This window comes from Heliangelus exortis, chromosome 17 (genome assembly GCF_036169615.1).
Source record: "Heliangelus exortis chromosome 17, bHelExo1.hap1, whole genome shotgun sequence".
NCBI lineage: Eukaryota > Metazoa > Chordata > Aves > Apodiformes > Trochilidae > Heliangelus > Heliangelus exortis.
The window spans coordinates 1,171,679-1,190,985 of record NC_092438.1 but is presented as its reverse complement, the minus strand read 5'-3'; the positions used below and the strand labels follow the sequence as shown (position 1 = coordinate 1,190,985).

The 19,307-nt window shown below is 50.6% G+C and overlaps 3 protein-coding genes across 18 annotated transcripts in view; 1 reads left to right on the top strand and 2 right to left on the bottom strand.

Moving 5' to 3' along the window:
- The window catches only part of ARHGAP17 (Rho GTPase activating protein 17), a 268,089-nt gene that overhangs the window by 212,116 nt on the left and 36,666 nt on the right, over nt 1–19,307 (bottom strand). The window lies entirely within an intron of this gene.
- On the bottom strand, nt 4,894–12,050 carry LOC139804232 (basic salivary proline-rich protein 3-like). The gene is made up of 2 exons (XM_071761244.1): nt 11,235–12,050; nt 4,894–5,010 (listed from the first exon to the last, which is right to left on the bottom strand). Exons 1-2 carry the CDS (start codon nt 12,048–12,050, stop codon nt 4,894–4,896), a joined length of 933 nt encoding a protein of 310 aa, XP_071617345.1.
- The window catches only part of RBBP6 (RB binding protein 6, ubiquitin ligase), a 28,229-nt gene continuing 21,039 nt past the window's right edge, over nt 12,118–19,307 (top strand). For 5 of the 6 annotated variants that reach the window (XM_071761186.1, XM_071761184.1, XM_071761187.1 and 2 more), the window contains exons 1-2: nt 12,138–12,435; nt 17,597–17,696. In XM_071761186.1, the coding sequence (XP_071617287.1) occupies nt 12,270–12,435; nt 17,597–17,696 (266 nt within the window). In that variant the 5' untranslated portion in view covers nt 12,138–12,269. Of the gene's footprint in view, nt 12,436–17,596; nt 17,697–19,307 lie in introns of all 6 variants that reach the window. The other variant, XM_071761185.1, reaches the window with a different exon arrangement.

Genomic DNA, 19,307 nt, shown 5'->3' with positions numbered 1-19,307 from the left:
AGAAGGAGGGAGCGAGTCCCAAGCCTAGGGCTGCTCATTACTTTAATGAGCTGCAGTGTATCATAAAACCCAGCCCAGGGAAAATGATATTAAGCAGCTGTGAAAAGTAGTCATTTATTTCCATAATGTCTGTGTTTTGGATTGAAGGAAAAAACCCACAACTCCAGCAAGGCGTCTTTTCCTGCCACAAAGTGGCAGTTTGCTCATTAGCTTAGAGCATCACTGCTCCAAATGTAATCATCTTTAAAAATTATTAAAAATACCAACCCCACTGGTAAGGAGTGGCAAAGGGCTTTGCACCTTCAGCCTGCCAGCAGCCTGTGGTTTCAGTGTCATCTCTGGGCTGTCTGACCTGCAGGCTGGATGTGTGAGATACCACCCAGCCTCCAGACCTTCCTCACTTCCCCCACCTTTCCTCCTGGTTTCTGCTGCCCTCTCTAGCAAATCAGCTCTGAGAAGGGACCAAGGGCAGGAGCCTCTCCTTTGAACTCAACCAAGCACATGAAGTCAAGGCAGCAGCTGCTGTTGTGGGATTTTTTGGAGGCTCTTCAGAAAACCCCAGAAGTTTTGGTCACAGAATCATAGAATGGGCTGGGTTGGAAGGGACCTCAGAGATCATCAAGTCCAACCCTTGCTCCACTCCCCCCGTGGTTCCCAGCCCATGGCACTGAGTGCCACATCCAGGCTCTTTTGAAATATCTCCAGGGATGGAGAATCCACCCCTTCCCTGGGCAGCCCATTCCAATGTCTGATCACCCTCTCTGCAAAGAATTTTTTCCTAATATCCAACCCAAACCTCCCCTGGCAGAGCTTCAGCTTCAGCTCTGCCAGGGGAGGTTTGGGTTGGATATTAGGAAAGAATTCTTTAGTCCATGCCCTCTTGTCCCACTGATATCTGCCCAACCCCCCCTGGCTCCAACCTCCTTTCAGGGAGTTGGAGAGAGTGATGAGGTCTCCCCTGAGCCTCCTCTTCTCCAGCCTCAACACCCCCAGCTCCCTCAGCCTCTCCTCATAGGATCTGTGCTCCAGTCCCTTCCCCAGCCCAGTTGCCTCCTTTGGACCTGCTCCAGCACCTCAATCTCCTTCCTGAGCTGAGGGGCCCAGAGCATGGCTATGGCTATGGTTTGAGCCGGGTGCTGGACCCCTCCAGTCTTAATTACTGAATGCCCTGGGAAGCTGGATGGGGTCTGGGAGGGAAGGGTTTGGTTTGCTGCAGCCATGGTTGGATGGAGGAAGGGATGAGCCCAGGAGCCGGTGCTGTGCAGGCTGCTCCCCTCCCTTCCTCCTTCCCTCCCCAGGCTCATTAGCAGAGCCCATTAAATCTTGTGCTACACAAGGAACACATGGAGCAAGGAGGGAAATGAGCATGAAATCTGATTGCAAGGCTGATCAGAGCTGATGGAGCAGCCAGAGCAGCCGTACCTTGAAGGAGGCTCAGGCGTGAGCCCTCAGGCTCCTCCATGGCATGGGGAAATAATCATCTATAGGAACTGATTATTCATGAGCACCATGAAGATTAGAATTCAGAATTCTTAACAATTCAGCACAGCTCCTGTTTGATGTGGCAAGGCTTGAGCAGTGCATTTGCATTAGAGAAAGTATTACTCCATTTGATGGAGGAGAAGGATTACAGGAGAAATCTGCATAAATTTATTGGTAAATGTCATTTAGCATATGTCCAAATGTAATTTATCATGGGTTTGTAGTGCAGACTCTGAATCACACAGGGCTCTTTTTTCTTTTTCTTTTTTTTTTTTTTTTTTTATTTTCAATAGACAGGTAAATAACCCCAGGGACAAAATTGCCTCATTGAAAGGAAACTGATATTAAATCATCGTTGTTGCAGGTGTACAGAGCTGGCTGGAGGTCCCCAGAGGAGCCCAGGCTCAATGGAGTGGAAATGCAAGTCCTGAGGGGAGGAGCTGGCAGCACCCAACAGATCTCTGTTCCCACGGGCCCTTTCAAGGCCTCTTTGGGTGAATTTGACAGCTGCTGGGGCTCCTTCTGTCCTGGAGTGACTCTCCAAAGGGACGTGTGTATCCACAGAGGCTGTTCCAGCTGCCTTGGCTTTGATCTGCTCAGCTTCCCCGGGTGATGTGAGGTGTTCAACATGTTGGGGAGGACTTTCTGGCAGCCCAGCACCTGCCCGAGCAGCTGTGACACGCTGAGAACAGGTCCTGCTAGAGCAGAACAGCTCCCTGAAGCTCGGGAGGCTGGAGATCCGTGTGTCCATCCCCACAGCCCCCAGCAGCCCTCTCAGTGTGAGATCGATGTGGAAAAGCAGAGGTCACTACAGCAACTGCCTTGAAGGTGACAGGCGTGATGGCACCGGGACAAAGACCCTGGGCTCCTGCCCCAAGCCCGTCCTGGCACCTCCCTGTCTGCAGGGACATCCCTGTGTGTCCTTGGGAGCAGCTCAGGACAGGGCAGAGGGAGCTGCAGCTCAGAAACCCCCCAGGCATGGGCTCCTTGGGCTGAACTTGCCATGAGTGCAACAAGATCTTTTCAGAGACCCCGAGGTGGGGAGGAGAAAGACCCCAGGCAGGGAGCAGAGCCTGGGCACAGCCTCAGCAGAACTGGGCTGTAGCTGCACACAGGGTGACCTTGCAAATGTTCCTCTTTCTTGAGGAACTCAAGCCCGAGAATTGGAAAATTTCATCCTGCTTCAAACCCCAGCCCTGGGAAGGCTGAAGGTTTCTGCCAAACCCCAGCACTCCCAGGTCAGGCAGCAGCTTCCAGCTCTCAGATACCCTTGTCTCCAGGGATTTCTGCATCTCACTCCCAACTCTGCTTCCACACATTTGTCCCAAGCAAGCAAACACTTGCTCCATCATGACTGATCATCTTGTTAGCAACTGGTATTAGCATGCTAGAAAATGCTAATATGTGATAGACAATAATTAGAATTAAATTTAATTGCCCAATAGCTATTTAACTCTGCATACAAATATGGCTTTCCCCTCTCTCCATTGCAGGGAATGACACAGGAGGAGGAAAACATCCCTGAGAAATGGATGAGGCCAATGCAGCCCAGTTGAGCTCCCATTGCAGGGCAGCCCCAGCAGAGGAGGATTTCCCCCCTCCAGCCTGCTGGGAAATGGATGGAAGCTGTGCCAGGGGAGGTTTAGGCTGATGTTAGGAAATGTTTTTCCCTGAGAGGGCTGTCAGGCATTGGGATGACCCAGGACAGAGGTGGAGTCACCATCCCTGGAGGCATTTAAAAGGTTTTTGGACCTGGTCCTTAAGGACAGGTTTAGGAGTTGGTTATGGAGTTAGTCAAAGGTTGGACTGGATGAGCTTGGAGGTCTCTTCCAACCTGAACATTCTGTGTTTGTGTGAAAGGCAGGGGATGGGCAGAGCAGCACTGCTGGGTGCTCAGTGCTCAGGTGTGCTCTGTTGTACCCTTCAGCCCTCTTCTCTGCCTCAGGGTCTTGGGTGAGGTTGGAAGGAGAACTTCTGCTCCTGGCACTAGCTGAGGCTTTGTCTGTAACAGCAGGTACCCAAAAGAAAGCAACAACAAAAAAAAGAGGAAATGTAAGAGCATTTCCCAGGGGTCAGAGTCCCCTGCACCCAGGGGTGCAAGGTGGGAGCTGCCTCAGGGTGGGCTCTGTGTGGGGGCAGTGGAGAGGGGCTGGGACCTGTCCTGTCCTGTCCTGTCCTGTCCTGTCCTGTCCTGTCCTGGGGAGCTGTGGCTCTGTCAGCAGCTCTGGGGCCTGGGGCAGAGCAAAGAGATGAGCCCATGTGTCTCCTCAAAGCAGGAGTTAAAAGATCCTAGATTGTGGTCTCCAGTTCCCCAGCTGTGGAAATGGGTGATAACAGTGGTCTAACGGGTTGTTTAGCTCAGTTAAACTGGAATTAAAGCATGTGTTCCAAAAAAGAGTGAAATTAATCCTGGAACAGTTTACCAAAGGATGTGCAGAAGGTTTTAAAATGAAGGACACAAATGCTGCTTGGTTTTGGCTTGCAGGGGCCAGGGGTGGCTGATGGGTTTGCATGGTGTGGTCCTACCTCGGTGGACCCTAAGGCTCAGGGGACAGGGACAGGCAGGGGTCACCCAGAGGGTCAGCTCACACAGTTCCAGGGGACAGGAGCCCCCCAGCCCACGGAGCAGGGGTGTCTGGAAGCCCTGGCTCCACACGGTGACACGAGTGACACCACAGCGTGTCCTGGAGTGCTCCCGCCACGACCTCAGCTCACACACATATTTATTCCCCTTTTGTGAAGTGTGATCACAGAGGCAGAAGTACCTGCACAGAAGGAGCTGGATGGGGCCGTGATCACCAAGGGATTAATTGACTGCTGGTGACTCAGAACCGTGACTCAAAGAAAGGCAGCAGCCGAGGGATCAAGTCACTCACCACAGCCCCATCACCAGCCAATTCCACACACTCAGCACCGTCTCCTGAGCGATCAGTGCAGCCATGCAGGGAGTTTGCAGAGCAGAACAGCTCCATTTTGGGTCTCCATTGCCTGCGAGTCGGTGTCTGTGTCCTGTGATAGCTGCGGTGTGCAGCCAGGCGGGGCTGGGGGAGGAGGGCTCCGGGGGATGGAGAGAAGGGGCCTTTGATCCCTCTAATTAACTCTGATTTAAAATGGGCTCTGCAGTTAAGAACCAGGAGGAGAGCTCTGGTGTTGCTCTGATGTGTGGGGGTGGATGTGGCCAAGAGGGCAGGGAGGAGGGGGGGGAGATGAGGTCCTGGGAGCAGCAGGGGCTGATGAGCACCCATGGGTTCGAGGCGTTTGATGGGGACCCAGAACCCCCGGGCCCCCCAGCAGCACACAGTCCAGGGGCTGCTGCTGCAAGCGGTGCTTTGTTGGACGCTGATCCCCCCAGTCCCGGCTCCCCTGAACCCCCCCGGGTCGCCGCCGCCTCTCCCGGTGCTGCCGTGACCTCTAGTGGCGGGCTGGTTCCGAGAGGGGGCTCTGGGGCGGGGGGGCTCCGCTTCCTGGGCCCCGGTACCGGGGGGGGGACTCCGGAGCCTCCTGACGGCGCCGGCAGCGGCTGCTTCGCTGAGGAGCATTTCGGAAAACACCCATCAGGGAGGGCAGCACCCACCTGCCCCGGGGACACCGCCCCGGGGGACACTGCCCTGCACCCCCCAGCCTTCCCCTCCTTTCCGAGGGGGGGGACACAGACCCCCGGAGCTGCCAGGTTGGGTCCGGGCGGTTGCCCTCGGGATGGAGGTGATGGGAGGAGCTGCCCCGTGTCCCAGCAGAGCCTCCAGTGCCACCAGAGCCGGGACAGACACCGGCGTGGTGGGGGGCACAGCTCTGCCCCTCCCCCCCAGCCTCCGCCTGTGTCCTCCCCGGGGTGAGGAGGTGACAGTCCCCGCAAGAGCCCCGAGCTGGGGGGTGACATCTTTTCCGTTCCTCGCAGGTGCTGTTGAGGTGCCACCACCTCTGGCTGTCCCTCCCCCCGGCATCGTGGCAGCCACCGAGCCTTCCTTGGACCGAAAGGGAGAGTTCTGAGTGTCCCCCCTGGGCAGGGGGCTGCAGGTGACAGGTATGGCCCTTCCTGTTCGCCTGGGCACTGGCAACCCCCTGCCAAGGAATTAACTCTTATTTCTGACTGCTTGGTAGGGTCAGTTTCCTGCTCTGTACTGGGAAATGTGTGAATTGATGACAGGGACGTCCCGGCAGAGCTGGGCACTCCCTGACCCTGCCTGGCTTTGCCCTCCCCTGCCTCTCAGCACTTCTGGGCTTTCCTGTCCTCATCGGCGTTTAGGGTTTAATGAAGGTTTGAGAAGCAATTTGCATATGAGAAGCAGCAAGGTGTGAGCACCCCAATGAACAGGTCTGTCAGGAAGGGGCCCGATCCGTGGTGATGCTTTGCTGGGTGCTTCCTGGTGGCACTGGGTGCTGCAGCAAGGCTTTGGGTGGCACTGGGGCTGCCCCTGCAAGCACTTCCAGGCCCAAATCAGGGTTTGCTCCTTCCCTGCTGCGTTTCAGCAGAGGATTTGCGTTTTTGTTCACACACTGCATGGCAAAGGAGCCGCATGGACGAGTGATCCCAAAACATCTGAGCATTTTTGGTGATCTGTGAGAGCAGTTCCAAATCTGTGTGGAGAGTGAAATCCCTCCCCTCAGCAAGTTTGCTGATGACACTAAGCTGGGAGGAGTGGCTGACACACCAGAAGGCTGTGCTGCCATTCAGAGAGACTTAGACAGGCTGGAGAGTTGGGCAGGGAGAAACATGATGAAATTCAACAAGGGGAAGTGTAGAGTTTTGCATTTGGGGAAGAACAACACGATGTCCCAGTATAGGTTGGGGGCTGAGCTGCTGGAGAGCAGTGGAGGTGAAAGAGACCTGGGGGTCCTGGTAGACAAGAAGATGCCCATGAGCCAGCAATGTGCCCTTGTGGCCAAGAAGGCCAATGGCATCCTGGGGTGCATTAGAAAGGGGGTGGTTAGTAGGTCAAGAGAGGTTCTCCTCCCCCTCTATTCTGCATTGGTGAGGCCACACCTGGAGTATTGTGTCCAGTTCTGGGCCCCTCAGTTCAAGAAGGACAGGGAAGTGCTTGAAAGAGTCCAGCGCAGAGCTACTGAGATGATTAAGGGAGTGGAACATCTCCCTTATGAGGAAAGGCTGAGGGAGCTGGGTCTCTTTAGTTTGGAGAAAAGGAGACTGAGGGGTGACCTCATCAATGTTTTCAAATATGTAAGGGGTGAGTGTCAGGGAGATGGAGTTAGGCTTTTCTCAGTGGTGACCAGTGATAGGACAAGGGGTAATGGGTGTAAATTGGAGCATAGGAGGTTCAAGTTGAATATCAGAAAAAATTTTTTTACTGTAAGGGTGACGGAGCCCTGGAACAGGCTGCCCAGGGGGGTTGTGGAGTCTCCTTCACTGGAGACATTCAAAACCCACCTGGACACGTTCCTAGGGGATGTACTCTAGGGGGCCCTGCTCTGGCAGGGGGGGTTGGACTAGATGATCTTTCCAGGTCCCTTCCAACCCCTAGGATTCTAGGATTCTATGAAATGCGTGGATCAAAGACAGTCCTGTGGAATCAGACTGCTCTCTTAGGATCACTAGGTCCCTCTCCTCTGCATGGTAATATTTCCTTCTCCCTTTCACTCCATAAATTGCAGGACAGTTCCTCACACGTATCTACAATATTTATCAGCATTTAAAATAATAAATATCTCCTTACTGGGGCCCTGGGTCCATTTGTCCTGGGCAGTGCCACCCCACTTCTGGAGCAATGTGGATATTCCAGCAGAACTGGCCTGTGGCTCCGGGGTGGTGATCTGGGTCCCAGCCCTGCTGGCAATGCCAGGTCCTCTTGTACAGAACTCACAGCTAAAGTTTAAAAAGAAAAGAAGATATTTTTTTTTAAAAAAGAAGTAGAGTCTTTGCTTCTGATGGAAAAAAAAAAAAAAAAGCAAATCTCTACCTTCCTCTGCCAGCCTGCTAATAGTGGGAGCTATTAGAAATAATTTGTCCTTACTTGTTTTGAGGGGTTTTTTTTTTCCTATCTTTCTTTTTATACCATTCAGTTCTACAGCAGGTACTTTGCAGACACTCAGGAACAATTTTGCCTCAGTCAGCCCTCTCAATTTCAGAATGAAAGCAGCACAGGCAGCTGCTCTCAGCACAAGGGGCTTAGTCCAGTGCAGCAGAACTGTGCTTAAATAAGCTGCTTCTGAATTGGTAAATGAGATGAAGTTCCCCACACAGCCCCTAATAATCTATCATAGTAAAGCACTGAAATTACATTTTAAAGCAAATAGTTTGTCTTTATTCCTCTTTTTTTTTTTTTTTTTTTTTTAACTAACATGTGAGTACGTAAAAAAAAACCTCTGACAACAGAACTGGGGTAACTTACATTTTAGGGTTTTTTTGCAGAACTTGGAGAACAATTTACAGCTGAATGCATTTGAAAGAGAGAAAAGTTACAGAAGTAACTTAAAGCTACAAAAATAGTCTTGTTGATGTGAACAGGGGTGCAGAGAACCCCAAGCCTTAATCCTGTTCCAATTGCTTCCAGAACCCAGCCCAGGTTCCTTGGCAAGCCATGGGTTACTTCCTTGCCTCCCTTAGAGGTTCTGAATTTTTTAATTTTTTTTTTTTTTTTTTTTTTGTTATAAATGTGGGTGAGTGAGAATACTTCCTTGTGTGATGCAGCAGCCAGCTGGCTGTTTGTGAGCATTTCTGGGCAGCCCTGTCCAACAGGCAGGTTCAGGCCCTTTGTGAGAGTCCCATTTGTGCAAGCAGAGGCAGGGCAGGATTCCCAGAACCAGGATCTGCTCACAGGATCTCCTCCTCTGGATGCACTGAGAGGTTCAGCTGCTCTCACCACCCTCCTGCCAGAGGTTCCTCCTCCAGTCTCCAAGCTCAGCTGCTCCAGGAGCATCCCTTGTCCTGCTCCCCCCCAGCTGAGCCCCCTGCACATCACCCTGTCCTGGTTTGGGCCAGGATAAAGGGGATTTTCTGGCTTTCCCAGGGGGCTTTCTGCCAAACCCCTCTGCTGAACCCCCCATTTAGTGGATGAGTTAAATTCTGGATTCCATGGCACCACTGGGTGAAAATACTCCTAATAATAAAACTTCTGCTTAAAAAACACAAAGAGCTTGGTGTCCTGGTTTGGGCCAGGATAAAGGGGATTTTCTGTCTTGTACTTCTGCTTTCAGCTCAGTCTCTTGTAAGCAGCTGCACTGCTGAAATTCACAGAAGTTTCTCAGTCAGTGGCTGCTCCTAGGACTGATCCCACTGATGTTTAGAGTTCCAGCCAGAGCCTGGGGTGCAGAGCCAAGGACACTGCTCAGCTCTGAGGAACATTTTACCCTCCAGAAGGAATAAAGAGGTCCCACCTGCAGCTCCTTTGGGGAGGAAGATGCCGGAATTGACCAAACAGAGGATTCCATCCCATACACCTCATAGTCAGGATAAACTTGAGGGATCACAAGAGGCTTCCTGCCCTTCCTGCCCTTCCTGCTTCCCTTTCTTCACCCATTCCCTGTTTCCTTCAGCATCCTGGGAGGATTCCATCCCTTCCTCTGCCTGTGCTCCTGATCCATCCCAGCCTGAATCCCTGTGTGTTCCTGCCTCCAGCTCCCAACTGCTGCTGACCCCAGGATTCCAGCCTGGACTTTCCCAGGGCTGCCCTGCAGCCTCAGTGGGGATGGGAGAGTTACTGGGGGAAAGGGGGTGGAACCTGGGATCAATTTTCCTGTGTATTTGTATATATTTAGTAATTTTTCCTATTTATCATTCCTATTTCATTAAAGCTGTGTAGTTTAGTTTCCAACCCATCAGTCTCTCTCCCTTATTCTCTCTCCTTTCTTTATCAGGAAGGAGAAAGAGATTAACAGAGCATCAGTCACTGGGTTTAATTGCAGGGCCAGTGTTAAACCCTGACACATCCCCAGGTCAGGACTTGGGGCTGGAATCCTTGGGGGAGCCACCCAGCAGGTCCTGCTGGAGCCTGGGGGGGATTCAGCTTGGGCAGGGCAGGGCTGGGAGGGGTAAAGGCAAGGCCAGGTCAGGTGTGGCTGTCCCCTGGCTGAGTCACAGCGTCCCTTTGGGTTTTCCCTGGCAGGAGCAGCTGCTGATGGAGCAGGGGAGTGTGTCCCAGCATGGAAAAGTTGTGTCCCAGCATGGAAAAGTTGTGTCCCAGCATGGAAAAGCTGTGTCCCAGCAGCTGCTGAGGGAGCCAAGGGGCAGCACAGCCCCAGGGGGTGGCTGGGTGCTGCTGGCTCCAAGCCACTGGCACAGCAGGTGAGCACTGGGGCTGCTGGGGAACCCAGTTACAAGATGGGTGTCACCTGGGCTGTCCTCTGATCACTGGAAATTAAACACAGGACAATCTACTGCCCCCTCTAACGAGGACTTGGGGCTTCCCACAGCCCCCCCACCTGGCAGTCCCCATCTCCTTGCAGATCCTCCCTTCCCAGGGTGGATTCAATCCCCCATCTCACCTGCTGGGTTCAGAAATCACTTTTTCGAGCCTAAAGCTTGAGCTGAGTGTTGTTTCTGAGTGTTTTTTCCAAGCCTGTTCATCTTTACCACTGTCACTCCAGAAGTGACAAAGCTTCTCTTTGGCTGGAGGTGTTACCACACCAGGTGATGTTCAGGAGGTTTTCTCTGTCCAGACTTGCAGCCAGGAGGGCAGAAAAGAAATATTTTTAAAGTGAAAGATGATAAATTTGAACGAATGGGTTGGATGTGCAACAAGTACACGATGTGAAGCGTTTGGGGATTTCTTTGTGGCATTAATAAAAACAGGAAGCTCACAAGGAGGTGACGAATACTCAGCGTGTAATTAAATTTTCTGCAGCATATTAGTGGGCAAATAACTGGTGAAGGGAAGATGAGGATTAATAGAGAAACGTGAGTGGTATAAATCACTTGGGCTTTGAAAAAACTTGGATGCCTGGAAAGAAACTGCAGCGTGCATCAGACATTTGTGGACATAACAAGTAGCTCCTTGCTACAAAGCAATAATCTGCATCATGAAACATTCACGGGTGTTTGGAGCCCGTCATCCCCTGCAGGAGGGAAGCTACAAGCTGATAATTATGGCCCTGTCCCCATGGGGTCAGTTCTGCTCTTTACACACAGCTTTTCGTTTCCTTATTCCTGCTCCCCAACTTCTCTTCCCTGTTCCCAGTCATTTCCTGCTCGTTCCCAGGCTGGAATGAGCCTCCTGCCCTTGGCACCAGGGAACAGAACCAGCCCCCCCCAGCCTGCTCTCAACTCTGGTACCAGTTTGCCAGTCAGCCCTGCCTGTGGCACTGGGTGGCACTGGGGTGGCACTGGGACAGCACTGGGGTAACACTGGGGTGACACTGGGGTGACACTGGGGTGACACTGGAATGAAACTGGGGCAGCACTGGGATAGCACTGGGATGGCACTGGGGTGGCACTGGGGTGACACTGGAGTGGCACTGGGATGAAACTGGGGTGACACTGAGATAGCACTGGGGTAACACTGGGGTGACACTGGGGTGACACTGGAATGAAACTGGGGCAGCACTGGGAGAGCACTGGGATGGCACTGAGGTGGCACTGGGGTGGCCACCCATGGCCTCCCATGAGATTCCCAGGATCCCAAGAGATTCCCAGGATCCCAGGACGTTCCCAGGATCCCAGGACGTTCCCAGGATCCCGGGGGGTTTCCAGGGGGTTCCCAGGATCCCAGGGGGTTCCCAGGACGTTCCCAGGATCCCGGGGGGTTCCCAGGACATTCCCAAGATCCCGGGGGGTTCCTAGGATCCCGGGGGGTTCCCAGGACATTCCCAGGATCCCGGGGGGTTCCCAGGGGGTTCCCAGGATCCCAGGACATTCCCAGGATCCCGGGGGTTCCCAGGATCCCGGGGGGTTGCCAGGACATTCCCAAGATCCCAGGGGGTTCCCAAGATCCCGGGGGGTTCCCAGGACATTCCCAAGATCCCAGGGGGTTCCCAGGATCCCAGGACATTCCCAGGATCCCGGGGGGTTCCCAGGGGGTTCCCAGGATCCCGGGGGGTTCCCGGGGGGTTCCCAGGATCCCGGGGGGTTCCCAGGACATTCCCAGGATCCCGAGGGGTTCCCGGGGGGTTCCCAGGATCCCGGGGGGTTCCCAAGATCCCGGGGGGTTCCCGGGGGGTTCCCAGGATCCCGGGGGGTTCCCAGCCCCGCGGTTGTGTCGCGGTTTCTCCGCTAGGGGGCGCTCACCCGGGTCCCGCGGGGGGCGTGGCCTCTTTGCCCACGTGACTAGCGCGTGCGCGGTAAGGCGCGAGGTCAGGTGACGCGGGGGGGGAGGGCGGGGCGGCGGTTGCGCCTGCGCGCTGGGGCTCTGGGTCCGGCCCGTGCGGTTGGCGGCCGGGAAACCCCTCGGCGGGGCTGAGGCGGGGGCGCCCGAGCGGCCATAGCGAGCGGCGGGGCCGGAGCGCTGCGTGCCGGAGGCGGAGCGGAGCCCGAGCCGGGGCCGCGGGGGCCTCTCCCCGTCGTCCGTCCGGGGCTGCGAGGAGCAGCAGCAGGAGGAGGAGGAGGAGGAGCCGGGCGGCGCGCCGCGGCGGAGGCCTGGTGCGATCTCTGAGGGCCGCGGGCCTGGCAGCGCCGCCGCCATGGAGTCCTGAGGCCTCCGCCAGCCGAGTCTGCCCGAGGCCGCGGGGCCTGGCCATGGCGGAGCGCCGCGGCCTCTGAGCGCCGCCGGCCCGCTCGAGCTCAGCCCGCGCTGCGTTCCGCGGCCCCTCGGGGTCCTTCCCCGTCCCCCCGCCCGCTCTAACCGGCGCCGCGGCCGCCGTTGACGCCGCCGTCGCGGAGCGGGCGCCGCCTGGGCCCGACCATGTCGTGCGTGCACTACAAGTTCTCCTCCAAGCTCAACTATGATACGGTCACCTTCGACGGCCTCCACATCTCCTTGTGCGACCTGAAGCGCCAGATCATGGGCCGCGAGAAGCTGAAGGCGGCGGACTGCGACCTGCAGATCACCAACGCCCAGACCAAAGAAGGTGCGTGAGGGTGCGGGGCCTGGGGGCACGGCCCGGCACGGCACGGCCGGCGGCCCCTCCGCGGCCTGCTCTTTGTGGCTCGGCCCCACGGAGCGTGAGTCAGCCCCGGGCCCATCCCACGGGCATGCGGGGGGACCCAGAGGGCGCCGGGGATTAATCGGGTGGGAGGCGGTAATGGGATTCGTCCGCAGTCGGGGGTTGTGTGAGTGGCGTCGGGGGCCTGGCAGAGCTGCTGCTTTTTCGCGGTGGCTGTGGTGACAGCTCTTTTCAGAGCGGTGGTTTAGGCATGGAGCGAGGTGGAGAATTCGCGGTTGGTGTGCGACGTACAGTGCTTACAAAAGTTTTTGTTTCCTGTAGTTTTTCTAGGTAAAATGGTGAGGAAATGTGTGTGGGGGGGTATCTTAGAATAACAAGCCTGGCAGATTTCTTAGAAATCTGGCGGAGAGAGATGAAAGTGATAGAAATAATATGCATACCTAATGTGGAGGGGGGAAAGAATGGCTTCGGTGGCTTCATTTTGCTTCCAGTCTCTTTCATCCCCTTCATTGGAAACTGGTTTTGTGCCCTCTGCAGAAACTGCTTACTGGGAGCATTTTTATGCAGACCCCTTCCAAGCCATCATGCACATGAGTCTTCTTTATATCGAAAGTGTATTTTGGAATTTCTTGTTAATGTAACTTGTACACCAAAGACTTTGTCATTCAGATGCTTTTGAGCATCATTTCATCATTCATTTCGAACACTTGTGTTTTGTTGCTGGTGCTGTGTGTTAGTCCTGTCAGAGCAGAACTGAAATTTCTGCTAGGAAAGTCATAAATTCTTTTAAATCTGATGGATGGTGCTGGATTCTCAGCTGATAATGGTTTCAGATGAGTTGGTGTCATATTTCAGATTGGTAATATTCCATCTTGATAAATTTGAGTGTGATTAAAGACTTTGGGCTGTGGTTTTTCAAAAATGAATTGTGAAGTATTTTCATTCCTTAAAACTTTTTTTCCCACTGGTTCTGTGCTAGTACAATCTTTTATTTAAAATGGATAGTAGTGGGGGTTGCTTTCCTGTTTCATGAATTCCAAGTTAAGCAGAGTAATCTATATCCTCTGGTGGGCCTAGAGCTTGTTGTTTATCTGCAGATATTTAAATAATTTTCAGGAGGATGTCTGTGAAGGGACTTGCAGTGCAGTGAGAGGTGTCTTAGGGATGCTGTTGGGTTGCTTGCCATACCTGGGTAGATACATTTCAGAAATCTTTAGTTTTTATGGTAGTATTGGATACAATTGCCAGAAGTTTTTGAGAAATGTTGAATTTGCTTTTAGAGTTTTGCCACAGGAGAATCTCGATTTGTTCTTCAGTTGCTCCTGTACTTCAGCTTCCCCAAGGCTGGTAGGCCCAGGGCCAGCTGGCTGCTCCTGCTCCTGGAAGAGTTGGGTCTGTGTAAAACAGAGCCTGACACCCAGCACGTTAGGTGGCAATAAAGTGGGGTGGAGCACCATTAATCACCACAACAAAAATGTTTTGGAATAGGCCAAAACACGGGGATTTTGTAGCAGGTAAGGAGCAGAAAGCAAAGTTTTAAAGAAAAAAATCATTCTCATAAATCTGGTGGCCTGTGCACTGTTCCTTCCATTAAAGCAGCCTGGTGAAATGTGTTGAGGCTCTGCTCTCCTGCACAAGCAGTGCTCAGGGAAGGAAAAGCATCTGCTGCCCTGCAGTCTGAAATGTGGTGTTGCCTAAAGCTGAGGATAAAGATGGAGTATCTGCATTTCAAAGAGCATGACTCCTGCTTAGCAGGGATAGGATGCTGCTTTACTTAGTTGCCCTCAGTAAAATGAGTATAGAATTTTTAATTATTAGTGACACAGATGCTTACTGAAGTTTTCCTAAGGGTGTTTTCCACGTGAATACGTGAAAATCCCCCAGTGGTTTTTAGATGTAGATGCTTAAACTCAGCTTCAGGAGGAGATAGAGGACTGAACTAGACCAAGAACCACCTATTTTGGTGGTATTGAGAAATAATAGTCCAGACTAATCATAAAGATGTTTCCAGGCAGTGCTCTCAGTGCCAGCTCCATGGGCAGTTAGCTTGTCACAAAGTGTGCAAGTGGTGTTGGTTAGAACAGAGCTTAAAAAACAAAACAAAAAAACCCCCAATAAATTAAAAATCACATGAGACCCTATTTTTAAGTGCTAGGGAGAAAACCTGTTCTTGGGAGTTCCCCTCTTCTGGTGGGAACAGTTTTGGCCCCTGAGTGGTCATTTTCATCTCAGACTCAGCAGATCCTGGCCCCAGTAACACAGGGTCTGGTTAGCAAGGTCACTGAGCCTAAAAGAGGCTTTTCTGCCTGGTTCCATATGTGACTTGCCTTCTGATTACTTCAGACCATGAAGTAGCAAATGTTTTTTCAGTAACTTGTTCATAGCCTACATGTGACACAAACTACTAAAACCACCTGATATTCAGAATTCTAGATTAATTCTAAAATGGGAATTTTAAATTGTGCATTAAATATGCAGCAGGATAAATTTCAGAGCATAACTGGAGCTCTTTGTGCTTTCTTGCATGAAGGAGGTTATGGGCACTAATGCAGTCATTGGCCTAAGGTTTTTTTAAGGCAGTGTGAGGCAGCAGTCAAAGTGAGGAATTCCTTAACTTGTCTCCATTAATTCCTTGAAATACTTCTTTCTGTGATTCATTCAAGTATACTGGTTTTTTGTAGAATAAGTATAGCAAGTTTTAGATGCATAAACACACCTCTTCTCTTCTGCTCTTGACTTTAATATGACATCCAAGCCTTTTGCTTTTGCAAGCTTTCCAAGGTAATGGTATCCTTATTTTTAATCATGGGCTATACTGACAAAGCCAAGCAACCACTTCCTGGCCATCACTGTCAGTAAATTGGGTTTTGTGCTATAAGGGAGTAGCAGTCAGCAATGTTGTTACCTCTGGTTTTTTGAACACTTCACATTTGCCTTAGCAGAGCTGCAACAGAGAAGTTGCTTTGTTGAGCATCTTGTCCCTGCTCACTTTGCAGCCAGGTGGTGAGGCTGTGACACTGCTGGGAGCTGCCAAGTCTCTGCTGCCTCTGAGGTTCCTGATGGGAGATGCCAGTTTGGCCTGGGAGGTTGGAGCAGGCTCATGTCTGTTAAATTCAGGTTGAGCAAACAAAGATTTCTGGGGACTTCAGGAATAGTGCTCTAGCTTTAGTCCTTTCCTCTTTAAAAATTTTACATTGTTTGAGTTTGCCTTGAATAAAATTTCATCACCAACATGAATGGAATTAATTGAGGCAAAGGATAAATAAATAAATGTATTAAAGGCATTTAACTCACTAACTCAGCACTGTGCACAGCTCTATGTAAACACCACTTCACAAATTCTCTGACATGGTGCCAGTGGGATCTGTATAGAAATAAATCACAGAATCTTTTTGGTTTGAAAAGACCACTGAGATCGTAAAGTCCAACCAGTAACTTAGGGCTGTGAAGACCACCACTCAGCCCTGTCCCTCAGTACCCTGTGTGACTGTCAGGCAGGTAGGAACAGCTGCTTGGGGCTTCTGGAACTGCAGCCTCATCTCCCAGGGGTCTGCCTTACCTCAGGACTTCTCTCTAAAAAAAGTCCCTGCACATGACTCTCTTGACAGGTGGCTGTGTATGGTTAGATTTTTCTTTCAACAACAGCTTGGGTTGGTTTCAGGATAAGATTTCTGTAAAAGCTGCTCTCATTAGTGGTCCTTTCTCCAACAATCTGAAGCTGCTCTGAGGTCCATAGGAGGCTTGCTGTTTGGTTTCCTCGTGGGCAAAATCAGGTGTTAGTTTCAGCTAACTGATTCTTCAGCTTTCTGAAGAAGCATTCTGTAATTTTGAAATAGAAGTAAAATTCTAATTTCAGTGTTGGTGTCTTCTGGTCTGTGTTGGTGTTAGAGAATAATAAGGAAGTGTAGGGAATAATATATACAGAACAATGGAGCATAAATTGTGAAATATTTATACTTTGTGTATGGTCACTGGTTAAAACCACCCTGACAGAGCCTGAGTAGATTCACATCATCTGTGGTTTTCAGACCAGTGTTCTGTTTTGGTCTGCAAAGGTAACAGCTTTTAATATTTAAAGGTGTAGGTAGATTACAGGGGATGGCTGCTGATGGTGCTTTAAAATATTCAGTAATATCCAGCTTGGGTAAGCTCTGCACAAAAATCATTCTCATGGAGAGATCTTTGCTTTTTAAGCTTGCTCAGTCCAAGAGTCTCAGTTGGTTTTTGTTTGGGCCTTTGTAAAAGGTCAGAAAGCTTTCCTCTTCAGAAGGCTGACACAGTGTAAGCCAAGGCAAAGCACAAGCAGTTTCCCACATGCAGGGCTTTCAGAAAGCTTTTCAAGGCTTTCTTCATTGGTAATTTTGTTTGAGTCTTTCTGCTATGTGTAAAAGAAAAAAGGAAGTGAAAGATACCATGTCTCAGTGTTTAATTCAAGCAAGACAATTAGCTGAAGAGGGGAGATACCCCTTTAATTTGAGCCAGTTCTGCTCCACTTGTAAAAGCAAACTCAGACCCCCTGAAGTTAGTGATCCAAATGCTGGCAGTGCCAGTTTCCATGTAAAAGCAAAGCTCCAAGCAGTTGCAGTGTGGATGTGGAGGAATTAAACTCCAAGTAATGGTGCTAATTCTGCTGTGTTCTGCCAGCCTGGAGCCCCAGCAGTGCAGTGTGAGCTGGTTCCCAGCTCAGGAAGCTCTGAAGGCCCTGGTGCTCAGTGCCTGGTCAGCTGCAGGGCCCAGCTGCTCACACTAGAATCTGATTTAGGAAGGAGGCCCGTTCCTGTAGTTTGTTTTTCTCCAAAGATTATTGGTTTTTCAGCCTAACAGAAGCAAAAGCAACATCATATTGATTGGGAAAGAGCCTCCTGCATTAGCAGACTCTCCTTTAGTGACCTTTGAGACCATATTGCTGTTGGCATTTGAACTATTTGAAAAAAAAAATTTGCTGCTCGCGTTTGATTCTTAAACCTGAAGATTTCTTGAAACCTGTGTTGAGATGATAAAAGCATAGTGTTACATGTAAAATTTTGGTCTTAGATCTGTGAAGGTATTCTCTGAAGTGCTGTGTAACTACACATTCATGTTCATTCTTAGGAACTGACTGATTTTTTTCTATTTTTGTTTTCAGAATACACAGATGATAGTGCTCTGATTCCGAAGAACTCCTCAGTAATTGTTAGACGAATACCTATTGGGGGAGTCAAAGCTACCAGCAAAACATATGTTATGTAAGTATCCATAAAACATTGTACTCTTTGTGAGAGGTTTCAGGGTGATAACCTTTTTTATTGATACTAGATTGCAGAGGCATTCAGATTGTACCTTTCTTGGTAAAGCTGCTGTTAGTTCTTGTTGTAATGGGGTAGATTTTAATGCACTTGTCCCAGAGTAACTTTAAAGTTTTAGGCCTGCTGAGACAGTAGGTTTGAACTCCCAGCAGTGCTTTACTTTTAAGATGATTCTGTTGGGTTTGGGCCTTGATTTTTGAGGCCCAAGTTTTAGATGCTGTTTCCTCTATGTGGAGAGATTCCTTATTATATTTATCTGCTTTTCTGGTAAGGAGAGATACACACTGCAGTGTAAATGTGTAATTTGTTGCCATCTCGGCAGAGTCTGATTTTCACTGGTTGACTATTTTTTGCATTTGGGAGAGGGATGGCAGGATATGAAAGGTATTCCTAGGCCCCAAATCTGGGGGTTTTGCATACTGGCCATAAAGGAAAGACCAAGGGTTGTCAGCTGGCCAACCCTGCAAACAAGAAGTTTCATAATTGGTTAATATTAGTTTGCTAAAGACAATGTCTGTTTCAGGCAAGAGAAGATAAACAGTATCCTCAGCAGATTGCCCTTTGTGAGACCATGATTAGTTAATCCTTTCCCATCTTGAAAATGAGTGAGCAGTGTAGCACATGAACAGATGTTTCAGTTATCTTTCTGTGGCTGTTTCTACCTTCAGCCAATACCCTGCTCCAGGTTTTAGTTCTGTATGTCTCAGGTCTATGGAGGACAGAGCATCAGGTGTATTGATTAAAATTACAGTTGTTCCTGACTCCAGGATTATTGCTGTCCTTTAGTACTCCTACAGTCCAGTTCTGTGCCAGCTACATTAGCATTATCTGCATGGTAATGTTTCCTGGCCTCCTTAAAGATACACCTCTCCACCACAAGTCACAGGTATTATTTGCCTGTGCTTTTGCCATGTCTTTCTGATGTTCCTTCTCACTAAATAGACTGATGAGTTACAGTGTGCCTCAGACAAACAGCACAGCAGCATCCTGCTACCCATGGAGCATTTGCAAGCAAAAAAAAAAAAAAAGCTGAATAATGTGTCTCTGCGTGTAAACCTGGGCCATATGGCTGCAGTAGCTGGTGCAGGGTGTTCAGGCACTACCCAATAATTCTGTACAACACAACATTCTGCTTCTAAACATGGCCCTTCTTGGGGATTAATTTAAATATGTGTGCTGAGTGCTGCCTTTTCAATGCACCCTCTGTTTCTGGTTGGGTGGTTCCTCTCCTGCTCTGGTAATACTGCCCTAAACTGAGAGGATAGATGCTGCTAGCATCAAGGATCCCATAAATACCTGTAGGTGGGGATAAGGAAAGAACTGCAGTTCTGCCATTGAAAATTAAGCAGGCAGATCAGCTTTCTGTTCCTCCAGCTGGAAACACTGCAGAGATAACTGGGAGGGTGGTTAATGTCTGGGAATGATGAATTGGCTGTAGTGGTGGAGAGGCCTTCAAAAACACATTGCTTGCCTTATGTTTAGGAAAGTAAATGTATGAAGAAACCATTGTGTGGCAATCCAAAGTGTTTCTTTGTACAGCCTCATCTTCAG